Source organism: Danio aesculapii, chromosome 9 (genome assembly GCF_903798145.1).
Source record: "Danio aesculapii chromosome 9, fDanAes4.1, whole genome shotgun sequence".
NCBI classification, from domain to species: domain Eukaryota; kingdom Metazoa; phylum Chordata; class Actinopteri; order Cypriniformes; family Danionidae; genus Danio; species Danio aesculapii.
In genome coordinates this window covers 200,685-216,442 of record NC_079443.1, presented here as the reverse complement: position 1 = coordinate 216,442, position 15,758 = coordinate 200,685, and the positions used below count along the sequence as shown (strand labels likewise).

At 39.3% G+C, this 15,758-nt stretch overlaps 2 protein-coding genes across 2 annotated transcripts in view; both read left to right on the top strand.

Moving 5' to 3' along the window:
* Window positions 1-275: 275 nt before the first annotated feature.
* On the top strand, window positions 276-6,692 carry si:ch211-166e11.5 (uncharacterized). Its single transcript, XM_056464749.1, has 6 exons — window positions 276-332; window positions 2,133-2,252; window positions 4,040-5,118; window positions 5,538-5,693; window positions 6,010-6,102; window positions 6,176-6,692. The coding sequence occupies exons 2-6, from the start codon at window positions 2,168-2,170 to the stop codon at window positions 6,461-6,463; spliced, it is 1,701 nt and encodes a 566-aa protein (XP_056320724.1). The 5' UTR covers window positions 276-332; window positions 2,133-2,167; the 3' UTR covers window positions 6,464-6,692.
* Window positions 6,693-8,984: 2,292 nt separating this feature from the next.
* Window positions 8,985-15,758, top strand: part of kif5aa (kinesin family member 5A, a) — a 26,045-nt gene continuing 19,271 nt past the window's right edge. The window contains exons 1-4 of the mRNA XM_056464639.1: window positions 8,985-9,520; window positions 13,129-13,216; window positions 14,036-14,109; window positions 15,247-15,351. Of these exons, the coding sequence (XP_056320614.1) occupies window positions 9,392-9,520; window positions 13,129-13,216; window positions 14,036-14,109; window positions 15,247-15,351 (396 nt within the window). The 5' untranslated portion in view covers window positions 8,985-9,391. The remainder of the gene's footprint in view (window positions 9,521-13,128; window positions 13,217-14,035; window positions 14,110-15,246; window positions 15,352-15,758) is intronic.

The following is a 15,758-nucleotide window of genomic DNA, read 5'->3' as shown; positions in this document are numbered from 1 at the left end:
ATTATTATTATTATTATTATTATTATTTGTTTTTTATTATTATTTTGTAATCCAGCTCTTCTACACTGTGTGGCAGCAGCTGAACACTGAGGTTCTAATAAACTGAAGCTGTGTCAGTCCAGTTTTGAGAGTTGAAGTACGCTGGAGAACGCTGGACGTAAATCATGGAGAAGCTGCAGGTGTGAGAAATGTCTTCTTTGTTGTAAACAATATACCATAGTAATACTACATGCCTTTAATTTAACATGTGAACAGGACTTTTATTTTGGTCGTGCGCTATGACGTCACAGGCGCGAGCCGCGCTCCCGTGTTTGTGGTTCGGCTGGAGAAAGGTTTGTGTTTTCAAGCGTTTAAAGTGTTTAATTCGACAAGTCTATTGTATACTCGCTAGAGTCTTTATTAAAGGATTCATTATTATCGAACACACCGCATTAACATCTTATCTGACATTAATGAGCGCCAGTGTTCTGATTAAAGCGCACCCGCTGATGAAGAACAGAAAAGGTGCTGCTGATTATTGATCATTAAGACACGAGATCAGTTCCAGAACACCAGACTGACTGCGCTTCATTCGGTTATTCATTACTCTGGAGGTGCTCAGAAAAACACCAATGAACGACCCGCTGCGGGTGTTTTCAGCTCATCACGCTCGATTAATTATAGGTGTAAAGCTGCATGAGTAATGTCTGCTTCATCATCATCATCATCATCACGTCTGCTTTTGTTCTGTCGTGAACTCCAGTTTTTACTGAGTCGTTTTCTTTAACTCATCAGTGTTTTGCCATCATGTACGTGTTTATTGAGCCCAACAGTGCACTGATAACCAGCAGTTTACCCAAACAAATCAGTTTTGGGCCATAAGTAATGCCAGTAAAGTCAAGTGCTCTGACAGCCTTGTGGTAAATTCAGGTTAAACACCGCTGATGTCCACACAGTTCACTCAGGACTAGTTTACTATAAAAGTTGTGCTTTTAAATTAAATATTCACCTGTGTTTCAGAATGTCAACTTGCACAGACACTCATTTTATCCTCATATTAGAAGTTTATTGAGTGTAATACCGCTTTTATTATTTATTAATTATTTCTTGAGCCAAGAAAGAGCTGAAATGGCTATGTGCATTTTCCACTAGGAAGTGCTGTGTATTTAGGTGTGTTTTCCCCATTGGGAAACACTTTATGCTTAAATCTGCATTAAGGACACTTTCCTTTTATTACATATCACACTTTAATAAATGACAGAGTTGAGATCTTGATCAAATCGAAGTATCGGGTCAAAAATGATCAGTTTATTATTGAGTTATTGATGATCTTATGCTAATAAAGGAAATTATTTGAATGCATTTATTAGCACATACGTTGTCTGGTTATGAAGCAATAGTTTATTAATATGCATTTACTCACTGAATAATAAACAGACACCAAACAATAATAAATGTTTTTTATAGGTATTATAATGTCATTTATCTGAACATCTAGACATAAATATTTTCAATCCAAACTGAGACACAACACAAATATAAATGTTTGAAAAAGGAGACTTAATTGTCAAAGTACTTGTGATTTATGTAATTAACGGCGTGATTTGTTGCATTTATGATGAATTGTCTGTTTTAGGGCCCATACAGAAATCTAGTATATGACCAAATATGACTATATACTGGATATAAACGTATTGTGGATATATTTGATCATCAATAAAAACAGAAGTTCTTGAATGTGTGATGCAGTTGCAAGAAATAAGTTCAGTGTTTAGTGTTTTGTTTTGATTTCATTAGTGTGCAAGGTACTAGATTTTACCATTCACACCAGCCAATTACTTTTTATATCCCATATTTGCATTTTTTAAAGTGTCATAGATACTCCTCAATTATAAATTAAACTAAATCTGATTTAACTTTGCATTCTTGTTGATAAATGATCATTTTAAGTGGACAAACTTTTATATTTGCTTCTGAAATGTTTATAAATGCCCTTTATTCTTTTATTTTGAGGTTTTTGCTGTCAGTTGCATGACTTGAGCGGATGTTCATAGAGCAGCTGAAAGCAGCATTAGATGTCCTTCATTTTTAATTATTATTATTTATTAATGATTATTCTCATCTTAAACATGATTTATTGTCCAAACACACAGAAAAGCTCCTGGGGAAGCAGCAGAGACGTGGCGAGATGGCGTTTGTTAAAGAGGAGAGTAAAGACGTGATCATTGAGGAGGTTTTCTTCGTGAAGAATGAAGATGCTGAGCAGCAGACAGGTTGGTCAATTAGTTCTTATTAATCTCAGAAATACTGCTAGATTGTGTTAGATGGTAAACTTTTACAGTTGGAGAAAAGCTTATTATGTTCATTTGTCATCTTACAGTAAACCACAGTAATTTTAGCTTACCATGTCAAGTGCTGAAGATAAGGCCAGCAACAACAAAACATTTCGGCTGCAAGATTTGTCTCCAGTGGTCACAGATCTGATCGATGCAGAAGAAAGCATTCACAGTATTAAGAGGGACAGTTTGACCAGTTTCAGTATTGATAAAATGCACTTGGGGGATAAAACGAAGGGATCGACTTGCCTAATACTCATGTGTTCACTGCATTTGCCTGCCGTTATTGTTATCAGTAATCTTACGACCCGCTCATTTGAGTCGCAACATAACCGAGAGTTCAGACACTACAAAAGAGGGTTAATTCAAATGATTTATTATAAACAAACCAATCGAAGCAACAGAGATGTCTAGGAATAATGAGGAAGATAAAGAACTCAACAAAATTTTAACTACATGATATAAATAATACAAAACTAAACCATACGGTTAAAGAGTCAAAGAGATAGCAAGTCTTGACATGAGGACGCCTGAGTAGCCACACTGTCCTGGGGTAGCTAGCACAATATATAATATATCTTTGTAATAACTTGACCAATAATAACTCGACTTCTTGTTGATCATTTGGAAAAGTGGCAGAAGGTCGATTTAATGATGAATCATCTCCTACTGGAACCAGCATGGAGCCAAGATTCTCATAGAAATCAGTCAAGTTTGGTGAAGGAGAAATCATGGTTTGGGTTTAGATTCAATATGGGGGCGTGCGAGAGATCTGCAGAGTGGATGATCAACAAACCACAGGAGAGGGCAAATTCTCCAGCAGGATAGCGCCTCTTCTCATACTTCAGCCTCCACATCAAAGATCCTGAAAGCAGAGAAGGTCAAGCTGCTCCAGGTTTGGCCAGCCCAGTCACCAGATATGAACATTATTGAGCACGTCTGGGGTAAGATGAAGAAGGAGGCATTGAAGATGAACACAAAGACTCTTGATGAACTCTGGGAGTCCTGCAAGAAGGCTTTCTTCACCATTCCAGATGACTTTATTAATCAGTGATTTGAGTCATGTCAGAGATGTATGGATGCAGTCCTCCAAGCTCATGATGGAGTCAGACACAATATTCATTCTGTTTCCACTGCAGCATGAGCACATATTCTATACTGGACATTATTGAAGGTTCAGTGAGCAGACTTTAGTCTGAGCAGAGTCAGACCTTACTGTCCTAATCAAATCATTAATAATCAAGACATGATCAGATTATATTGTGCTCAAATAAGCCTCATCTAGAGGCCTTTACCTTTCATATAAGACATTTCTGATACCAGATCATCCACTAGAAGTCCAGTTATTGTTATTTGCAGTTCCTGTGCTACATACTCCAGTTTGGTGTCTTGAGATCATGATTAATCTTGAGTGTTTAGTGTATGTGACAGGCCGTATTGGCCGTTATTGTTGTTGGTGATCTTAGTGTTTAGTGTTTCCCAACCCTGTTCTTTAAGGCACACCTACAGTACACATTTTCAATCTATCTCAAATCAAACAGGCCTGAATCAACTCATCAGAACATCAGAAGAGACTTCAAAACCTGAAGTTAACGGGTGTGATGACGGAGACATTCAAAATATTTACTGTTGGTGTGCCTCCAGGAACAGAGTTGGGAACCACTGGTTTAGTGTGTGTGACGGGCTGTATTGTGGCTGTAACAGAGCTGATGTTTCTCCTCCAGAAGCTCCAATGTGTGCTCCTGCTAAGCTGCGCATCATCCTTCATGATCACGACATCCGCAAACTGTGCCTTCCTCACGGCATCCCCGCCACCGTGAGTGAGCTGGAGGACATCATAATGAAGACGTTCGGCCTCGACGGGAACTTCACTCTACATTATAAAGATATAGATTTCGGAGAGGAGTATTTCTCCCTGACCTCAACCAGTGACATTAAGGACAAGGACACCATTAAGGTGATTCACCTGGTGGATCCTCCTGCCATTACTCTCAACTTTGGGGAAGTGGACCATTCCTTTAAAAGCGCATCACATTCCTCCATGCAGAGCTTGGGAAGCTCGGCCTTTCCTTCTCTGAGCTCCTTCAGCGCCAGTGATATGGGCTCCTGCTCTGGACTGCAGGATTCTCTGAGCGCTTCGTCTCCAGAACACAAGCCTTCGCAGCGGTCACAGCGCTGGCCGACTGAGTTCCCAGTACCGCGCTTTGCTTTCGACACAGAACTCGTGCTTGCTTCTGGAAGTGAAGCGTTCAAGAAGGACGGCATCCAGCTCAACTTCACCTCCATCCTTCCAGACATCCTGGAGAAACTAGCTGAGAACATCTTCCAGTACGTGGCCTATCCCACCAGCGCTCAGCTGAATGAAGTCGTGGAGGCTCTGCTCCAGAAATATCCCTGTCTTAAAGAACCAGGCTCTTATAACGGGTCCTACGGATGGAGACAGCGGCTGAAGTACAAAATGGGAAACTACCGATCGAAACTGCGAGGTCTGGGATGCCCCGAGCTGGATATTAACTCTGTCAGGAGGAAGCGAGCGTTTGAGAAAGCACCCGCTAAAAACATCAAGAAGCCCAGGAAGATGGAGGTGAACTTCTTACCGCCGCACCAGCCCGGAGAGACGGAGGAAAGTCTGGAGCTGGAGCGACTGGAGATCCTGCATGAGCTGAAGCACGGCAGCAACTATATGATCATCAGAGAAAAAATGGAGAAGACCTTTTCCATTCGCAGACAGGAAGTGGTCAGTCAAGCACTTCCGGTCAGTGAGCTGACACAGCGATGGCCTGCGCTGTTCAATGCAGATCAGGTGAATATTCTTCAGAAAGCTGCTTCATTTATATTGTAGATGACTGCATTTGCTGTATTGGTGTATGGGGTATATCCAGCCACTGATAAGCTTCTGGTGAACATTTTCAATTTCATACGGTTCCTTTCACAGCGTCTATAATGCAAGTTCTCCATTGAAAATACTGTGGTAAAACACATTTCCATGTCTTAAAGACATGGTGCTGAACAATGTAATGTAATGCAGTGCTTCTTGGCTGGTCTGAGACCCGCTTTTTATCGTATCTCAATCAGGCAGTGAAGATCACTGATTTTTTAAAGAAACCAGATCTTAAAGTGGTGATTTTATAATGTCATGACAGTTCACCAGAAGCTCTTGAGCTGCTGACTGAACATTAAAGGTCCCTGTGCATTTACACTGTGGTGTTCTTTTGCACTCAGATTAATGAAGAGTTCAGAAGAATCACTACCATTAACCTGGAGGTCACGTTCATGACATATCTAGACCTGTACTCCCCGAAAATCATGTCCATGGTGCTCTCCAAAGTGGGCTCAGTGAAAATGAACATCCAGCGAATTAGGAACATGCTGCTCGAGGTATGTGTACGTGTGTATTATGTGGGACTGGGAGGTAAATCAAAATGAAAGGTGCAGTAGGTCAGTTTGACACCTAGTGGCTGAACTAGGCATTGCCCTCCTGGTTCAAAGCACACGCAAGCGCAGGTTGCCAGATTGACGAGATTGATCTGTTGTGCAGTTTATTTTTGTTTTATTTACATTTTGAAATGCATTCATATAGTTTTAACCATTAAAAATAAAGAAGATTAAGCTGTGTTGCTGTCAGCTTTTTGGTTTTTAATTTGCTTTAAAAAAAATTGACAAGACTTCATCACAAACGCTGCTTTCTTTACAGGATTTCTCAGTGGAAAGAAGACGAGAAGCTGCTCTCCGTTCATTAGTGGTGTGTCTCAGAGAAAACGAGGACGACCTCTTTAAAGAGCACATGGTAATCACACACACACTACTCTTTTAACACATATTTGCTGGATAACTTTAATCTGACTTGGTGATCTACTCAGGACGGTGGAGATATCCCCAATGAAGCGATGAAGATTCTGATCACCAGAGGACCTCTGGTGTCTGATCCAGCCCGGGCCAGCATAGTGATCGAGGGAAGAGAAGTGCAGAGGGATCTGGACGTGCCCAGAGCCTGTGCGCTGCTGATGGGGCTCATCTACGCGCTCAACCTCAGCTACCCCAAAGGACTCAAAAGCACTTTCGAGGCTTTCCAAAAGATCTTCCTGGAGCTAGACGATCTGAAGTCGAGCCCCAAGGTCATGACTCTAAAAAACAAACTGCTATTCTGAAAGTGTATATGAACAGAAGATGCTGTTGTCCAGCACGGATGTATAGGTACATGGTGTTCTATGTAAATATTTTCTATATCAAACATTACAGAAGCTGTACTGTTGCCACTTTGTAGTTTATTTGCTCCTGTAGCTAAAATGAATGCAGTTTAAAACAGAGCAAGCAAGACTGTTAAAATCACCTGCGTTTGTTTAATAGGTTGACCCATTAAATTGCCCATTAAGTGTTTGCCGGTGAAATCGAGCCTCATTTGCTATCTAGTTTGTTTTAAATGCAATATTTAGATGCATTTAAAGGGGAAATGTAGTTAGTTTTTTAATGAATGTTTGGCAATGCTTATAATACTTACTTTCACCTATGTGTTTTTCAGTTCTGTTCTCCAGTAAAGTAGTGATGGTCAAAGGAAAGCTTCTTAAAGCATCAAACAACTGATCTAATATGATCAAAATGATTGACTATTCAAAGGGTTCAAACCTCCATATGCTATGAACAAATGTTGATGCTGGTCAAAACTGTAAATGCAAACGATGCAAAAATCCAGGCAAAAGACATGGGAAACATTGCAAAAATTAAATTGAAAGTATAACCTATTAATACATCTGAGTCTAAATATGTCTGCAAAACATGTTATGTTTGATCAATTTTATGCTAAAGAGGACAAAAAAAGACCATTTACTACTATTATTTCTTTTCATTTTACAAATGTCTCACTAAAATGTCTATAAACTCATAAAACTGATCTGAGATCAGGTAAATCTATTAAATCTGTTCAGTGATTCACCACTGGAGGGCGATCTGAGTGAACCAGCCTGAATTTATTTGATTACACTGATCGTCCGCTAGTGGAGAAACACTGAATTTCTCAAACCATAATGGCGTAACGAAGCCTGTTTAATCCGATAGGCACTTTGCGGTTTTGAAGCTGGCATCATCTCCTCACAGGTCCTGGATCCACACCATCTCTGGATGTAGAATGAAAGCAAATGAAAGAGAAATAATATTTGTAAGCGTGAGATATTTATGTGAGATGAGTATTTAATGAGATGAATTGGAGCGTACAGTTATACGCTGCATTGTGTGTATGCTGTACTGAACAGATAGGTCTTTAATCTAGTTTTAAACCGAGGAAGTGTGTCTGAGCTGCGGACTATTCCAGAGTTTAGGAGCCATATATCAGAAGGCTTGACCTCCTTTAGTGGACTTGGCTGTTCTGGGTACCAGCAGAAGCCCTGAGTTTTGAGATCTTAAAGAGCGGGTTGGATTGTAGCGTGACAGAAGGTTGATCAGATTAACAGGAGCTGGACTATTATAGGTAAGAAGCAGTATTTTGTAATCAATACGGAACTGAACAGGCAGCCAGTGTCAGGAGGATAAAATTGGGGTGATGTGATCATATTTTTTAGACCTGGTGTCAGCAACCAGTGAAAAGAGCATTACAGTAATCCAGCCTAGAGGTCATAAAAACATGATCTAGCTTTTCTGCATCTGAGATAGCGTGTTTCGTAGCTTACTGATGTTTCTAAGATGAAAAGATATTTTGTGATATGATTTTCAAAAGTGAAGTTGCTGTCAAATATAACACCCAGATCTTTGACAGTAACACTAATACTAACGTTGCATTCTTCTAATTGCAGGTTGATTTATAAACTGTTGGCGTATTACTGTGGGCCCCAACAACAATTACAAGCGTATGTACAATGTAGAGCTCAGAATATAGGTTAAACACACATTGGATTTTCCGAGGTTTCCCCAAATACTCTAAAACAAACACTGGGCTGTATTAACCCAACAGTTGGGTTAAGAAATGTAACCTGTTGGAGCCAGTGGTGTATTGGTTAGTGCGTCGACACATGCACTTCTGTGCTCACAGTGACCCAAGTCGATTCCCGCCTCGTGATCCTATGCCGATCCTTCCCCTCTCTCTGCTCTCTATGCTTTCCTGTCAATAATCTCTACTGTCCTATACATTAAAGGTGAAAAAAACCCAAAAAATAACTATTAAAAAAGTAACCTAAATTGGATTAATAAAATATTTATTAAATTAAATATTTGACCCAACATTGGGTTATAACAACCCTGCATTTGTTTTTTAGATATACGCGTGTTTCTAATGTATATCCTGTTCTCTTTAACCCCACAATAACCAACAACCGCTGAAAACAACCTGTACTTTTACATGGACGAAATCCGTAATGATTTCTGACCTTTAATCTATTCAGCGTATATAAACCTGAACACACACATGGACATAATTAGTTCACACACCTAATAAACTAACTCGATCGTCTGTAAGCTGCACAGTTGTTTAAATGATCTTTATTCGTGTCCAGTTGTGCATATAGAGATGTAAACATGAATCTGCTCTGTCAGTGAGCGTCTACAGGATGAAGAACAGCGCTGTATCCAGCAGGCGGCAGCGATGAGCGCATCCCGAGCAGCGCTGAGAAAAGTCACACACACCGCGTGACAGCGAGTCCGCCTCAACAGAGCTGATATTATAAAGATGCACGGCTCATATCTGAATAACAGCGACGTGGAAACTCGGGTGAATGTGTTTAGGTGAAATCAGACAGTGAGGAAGGCGAAAACATCCGTTTGCTGCGCTGAAGCCCCGCCCAGCAGTGTCCAGCGGCCACGCCCTGCTCCGCATCCCTCCTGACAACAGCAGCAGCATCAGCAGCAGCATCAGCATCCTCCTCCTTCACAACACACATTTAGCCCAGGACAACGCAATAAAAGCTGCATTAATAACAGCATCGTCAACTCGACGGGTCTTTCTCTCCAGCATCCTCGCCCGTTTCTCCGAGCAGACGCCATTTGCTCGCTCGACTTCAGACCCGACCGCTGTGCTCCGCGTATTCTGCTCTGCTATAAACAGCGCTTCTGCTTCCAGATAAAGCTATAGATATATTATATCCTACATCATCATGACGGACGCCGCCGCGGAGTGTAACATTAAAGTGCTCTGCCGCTTTCGGCCGCTGAACCAGGCCGAGATCCTGCGCGGGGACAAATTCCTGCCCACCTTCCAAGGGGACGACACGGTCATCATCGGGGTAAAACGCACCATCTCACCTTACATTTCTGTTTATTCGCGTTTGTGAGGGGTGGATTGTGAAGGGATGCTGCGGGCTGTGTTTGTGTCAGTATGACGTCAGCAGATAGAGATGCTGCCGAGGCCTTATGATGAATACAGCAGGCCCTCATCATCATCATCATCATCATCACAGGCCTGGAGAATCAAAGGGTGGATGATTCTGCTGAATATTCACCCTAATTTAGTCATTAAATATGAGGTTTAAATAATGCGTTTTATCTTCTATGTTGTGCTGGATTAGCTTGTCTGATGATATCCTGATGTAGGCTTGTTTATACATTTATTTAATCAGAAAAGACTCTTTGAGATGAATAATCTCTTTCACAGGAGTGTGTTGGTCAGAATGAGCAGGTTACAGACTTTACAGGACACATTAAAACAATTACAGTGTAAAAATGCTTTTGTATTTGTCTTGTTTCTAGTCTAAATATCTACAAATGCTTAAATCAAGAAGCAGTGTATAGTCAAGCAATGCTATGGTTCATTATATCATGTTTATTCACCTTATTTTGTGTTTTACTATGAGGTTTCAGTAATGTGTTTTATCTTCTATGTTGTGCTGGATTAGTTTGTCTGATGATATCCTACTGTAGGCTTTTTGATGCTCCAATATCTTCATTTATGTATTTATTAAATCAGAAAAGACTCTCCTGTCAGAATGAGCAACACTTAAAACACTCACACTGCAAAAATGCTTTTCTTTTTGTCTTGTTTCTTGTCCAAATATCTAAAAATGCTTTAATCGAGAAGCATTTTCTTGATAAGCAAGAAATACGGTATACATTTGATCATTTATTTGCAGTTATTCACCTTATTTTGTGTTTAATTATGAGCTTACTGCATTTAATCTTCTAATTTGGCTAGCTGGTATTATAATGTATGCTTTTGACTAGTCTTACCTTTATTTGACCAGAAAAGACTCTCTGAGATTAATAATCAGTTTCACAGGAGTGTCCTGGTCAGAATAAGCAACAAAATGTGAGTTTACACATCGCAAAAATGCATTTAATACTGAGAGTTTGTCTTGTTTCTAGTCCAAATAACTAAAAACTCTTAAATCAAGAAGCATTTACTAGATGAGCACAAAGTATAGTGTTGTTTTCAGAAATATTGAGTCAAAATGAAGAGTTTTACTGTAAAACAAGCAGAATAATCTGACAATGGAGGAAGCTGAATAATCTAGCTTTGACTTTGAAATAGCATTATTTTACACACCGCTCCTGCAGGCGCAGGATGTCAACATGGCGTCAGATTGATATTGTACATCATGGGAACATTACATTTTATTTGGAAATGAAGATTGATCGGGTTGATGTCACTGTCCAATGACCAACGTTGATGTTGTGTGGACGTTACCACTATGATGTCTATCAGATGTTGGATTTTAGTTGCCATAGCTGAAGAGTAAACGTCAGTATCTGACGTCAATATGATGCTGGTTTAAGATGTTGGCTCGATGTTGGATTTTGGTCACTTTCCAACACAACCTAAAATCAACCAAATATCAACGTCATTTGTCGTCATTATTGGTGATTGAAATAACGTTGTCATTAGACACTGGCTAGACGTTGAATTTTGTTCAGCTGTGGTCACAACCTAAATCTACCCTAATATTACCATATTCATCTTATGAGGTTGTGTTCCTGCTGGGACAGATTGCTTTCCTTGCTTTAATGTAAAACTCTCTTCATTTTGACTCATTCTTTCTGAACTGAACAATATTGTTTTGCTTGTCTAGAAAATGCTTCTGGATTGAAGAATTTTTAGATATTTGGACTAGAAACGAGAAACACTGCAGATTTTACAGGATAAACTATTACAGAACACTTGATTGAGTGATTGTTTTCCTGCTGTTTCCTTTGTTGTCTAACTGCTTTCAGTACTTCATCACTGCTTAATTATTTATGGACTCATATGTATTTAAGATGTAAGCTTTATAATTCAGTTTTAAGAATAATGTTGTGAGATTAGTGTATTAAATGTAAAGTTTTGATGAATGCATTGTAAGATGTTGGGAAATAATGCTTGTGTACAATACTGCAGTACAGTAGTTTAGAGCATCTATCACATGTATTTTATAAATCTGCTAAAACTGTAGCCCGTCGTCTGTAATGAGTAAATAATAAACTGGCCAGCATATGTCATAATAATAATATTAATGATGATGATGATGAGGTGCTTCATGATATTACGAGCCTCTCTTGATAAAAATCAATTAGACAATGTATGGTTAACACCAGTTGTGTTTGAGTATAACATGCGCTGCTTTTTATTGGTCATTTAGTGTCCAAGAATACGCTAAAAGTTACTTGTAAACAGTTTTTCTCTATTTAACAGCATTAGAAATGAAAGATGACGTCCGTTGATCGTGTCTCAGAGTGCTTGTATTCTCACGCAGATGTTGGACTCGTGATATAGAATTGTTTGCATTCGCCTACACTGAAATAAACGACTCATTGCATTAACTACATCTTTTTAAGGTAAGCGGCTGCAAACTCTTAATAAGGGCTGAGTTTAATCAAACAAATGAAGCTGAACATTACTAAAATGTTTCACTTATTTGTTTACATTCAGCCCTTATTAATAGTTTGCAGCCGCTTAGCTTAAAAAGATGTAGTAAATCCAGTGAGTCATTTATTTCAGTGTAAATGATTTGCTGAAGTCAAAACACCGAGCGTGATGATGAATAATGCAACAGAGGATTCCACTTATTCATCAATAAATCAATATTTTGAGGATCTGTGACGCCACAGCAGTCAGAAACAGGAGGAGAAAGCTGATTTACCAGAATGAGCTCCAGTAGTCATCCTCCTCATGATTCACCATGGATCCTCTATATCTGATCATCTGCAGGAGCGTCTGATGACTCAATATCTTTATATATTTTATAGATTATGTATATTTACATTATATATATATGTACACTACCGGTCAAACGTTGAAATGTTTTCAAATCAGCTTCTCCTGCTCACCAAGACTGCATTTATTTCATCAAATATACAGAACAAACTGTGAACTGTTATTGCACTATAAAAGAACTGTTCAACAGTAGATTATCATGTAATTTACTCATTTATTCCAGTGATTTTACTGATGAATTTTCAGCTTCATTACTCCAGTCTTCAGAGTCACATGATCCTTCAGGAATCACTCTAATATTCATTATTATTATCATTATTATTATTAATGTACAGTAATAAAAGCAATAATGACTGGAGTAATAATTACATTTAAACTAAATACAATAAGAAAGCAGTTATTTAACAATTTAACAATTTTTGTACATTTAATAACTGCCGCCTTGATGAACCGAATAATTTTCTTTAAAAAAAATCAATCAATCAATCAATCAATCAATCAATCAATCAATCAATCAATCAATAAAAAGAAAAAAACTGACCCCAAGTTTTTGACCGGTAGTGTATATATCAAAAGTTACCCAGCAGCTCTAGTAAGCCTGATCACTTCATCCTGGTCTTCATCTCTGTGCCGTGATCTGTGGTTTACTCAATACCTCAGACAGTACAGTGACTTTTCTCTCTCCTCCTCTGTGTTCATGTGATTTAGGGAAAGTCCTACGCATTCGACCGCGTGTTTCCCACCAACACCACTCAGGAGCAGGTCTACAACACCTGTGCCAAGCAGATCGTCAAAGGTCAGATATACTGCACATCACACACCTGAGTTAAACTGATTTACAGCTCCAGCTGTACAGATAATCTGATCATCAGGCCAGAGCAATCTGTTCTACATTTATTTCTCATGTCGCTCTAAACTAACAATTCTACAAAAACACAGAAGCAGCCCAATGTTAAAGACCTGTTATACTCCTTATACAAGCTGTAAATGCGTCTCTGCTGAGTGTGTGTGTTTGAGTTTGAGCTAAGAATACACACAGATAATGTCCTCCAGCTCTCTGAAACTGACCCTTTCAGGCTTTGATCCTAATTGTGGAGGTTTTGGTGACTGTCGCTTTAAATGCAAATGAGATTGTGCTCTTTTAAGAAGAGGGCGGAGCTACAGACGGTTGTGTGTCAGCATAGTGGCAGATTCATAAACAAGACTAATGTCATATGCTAATGAGAGAGAGAGATGGACACTAGTGGGCGGGGCTTTCCCCCTCTGATGACATCATACAAAGGGAGAATGTCAATCAGAGTGTTTCTGCAGACTGTAGGTGCCCTTTAAAACAGGACAGAGACCAACTATAATGTGTTTAATATCAGTGTTGAAAATGATGGTCAGGTGTGCTTCATGGGCTGGAAAGATGGAAAATGAATGATTCATTATTTGCTTTGGCCAAAAGCAACCACCCAGCTGCTAACTTGACAAATGTTGATTAATAATGTTCTATAAACTATATTTTAGTCATGTTATCTGTCCACACATTGTCTGTAGAGTGAAACATAATGGGCTCTTTGTAATTGTGTGTTGTTTTAATGAGTAAAATAATCAAACGTGTGTGTGTGTGTAGATGTGCTGGGGGGCTACAACGGCACCATCTTTGCCTATGGACAGACCTCCTCTGGAAAGACTCACACCATGGAGGTAGAGTTGTGTTTCAGATCATTTACACTTTCACATTGGCTCACACTTGAGAGTACAGAAAGGGTCATCATGTAAATGCGCTATGGGGACACAACTGACTCTTAAAGGGAATGAGAGATGAGACATAATTCCCAACACACACCCATCACTCATGAAGAGAATAAGCACAACACGTTCAGATCATGCGCCTGGTGCAGCAACAGTTTTCCCCCTCTAAAGCAAAGCAACGCCTTTAGTGCTTTTGCACCATTCGCTTTACACTTAGATCATTAAAATAGAGCCCTGAGAGTTGAACACACCACTTGACTGCTTGTCTTCTGCTGATTGGACAGGAAACTGAAGTGAAAGTGCTACTCCAAAGCAAAAGCAAGACTGAGTGCAATAAATAAAGATATATAAGAACAAAACAGGCGTCCAGTTAGCATGACTACATTGAGTAAACCGGCACGAGTGAACTAGTTAATACAACTGCAACACTATTCAACACACATTTACTTAATATATAAATGAATCAAATGCGACCCTGAATTGGTTCATTTTCAGTCTTACTCTGCTTACCATGATCATAAGTGTTGAAGACTTTACTCATCCATCAACATGATTTGGAGACCACAACTCCCATGATTCCACACTCAGTCCAGAGTCATTAAAATGTGCCTGTTTTGTTTGTTGTGAATGCACGCCCTCTAGTGGAGACAATCACACACTGTGCCTTTATTCATTTGAATTGGTCATCATATATACTGTCACGTACAAAAATAACATAAAAAGACAGCAGGAAAATGTGTTAAACAGATGTGTGTGTGGGTAATATCTCTCTGGTTTGAAGATAGTGAATGATTAGCTTTTTCCAAATCTCTATTAAACATGTTAGAACAGTTTCCACACTTTAATCTTCAACTTCTGTCTGAAAACTCATCGTTTATTTGGCTTTTAATGTGCATCTACCTCTGCGGTTTGACTTTAGTTCACAGATTATGATGTCTGTGTTGTATTTCACCTCTTGATTTACAGTTTCGGTCCGTGCTTAACCCTACTCCAGGATAAACTCAATTTCTTTGTGTTACTCTAATATAAAAGAGCAGTTAAGGAAATGTCAGGGTTTCAGGAATCATTCTGACTGGGATGTGTTTTCAGGGAAACCTTCACGACCCGCAGCAGATGGGCATCATTCCCCGCATCGCGGAGGACATCTTCAACCACATCTTCTCCATGGATGAAAACCTGGAGTTCCACATCAAGGTACACAGAGATCAGTCGTCCCATCATCACGGATTACCAGGAAAATAAGCTGCACCAGTGTTGTTAAAGGGACAGTTCACCCTTCATTTCTCCATCCTCCACTTGTTCTAAGTGTTTGTTCTTCTGTTAAACACAAAGGATTAAACTATAAAAACGCTGGGGGAAACAGTATCTTTGTTCCTACTGTAAAAATCAGTGTTGCTTTTGTCCAGCATCCTTCAGGATATCTTGTCTTATGTTCAACATGATGATGAGAAGATTTAGATTTCTGGGTGAACTGTCTCTTTAAGAGTCAAAACAGGTCACATTGGGGGTCATGTTTAATAATTAAATTCAGTAATAATAGTTTCTTATATTGCTGATAAATTAAAGCTGATCTCCCGCAGCCTGATGTTCGCTATCTGTGA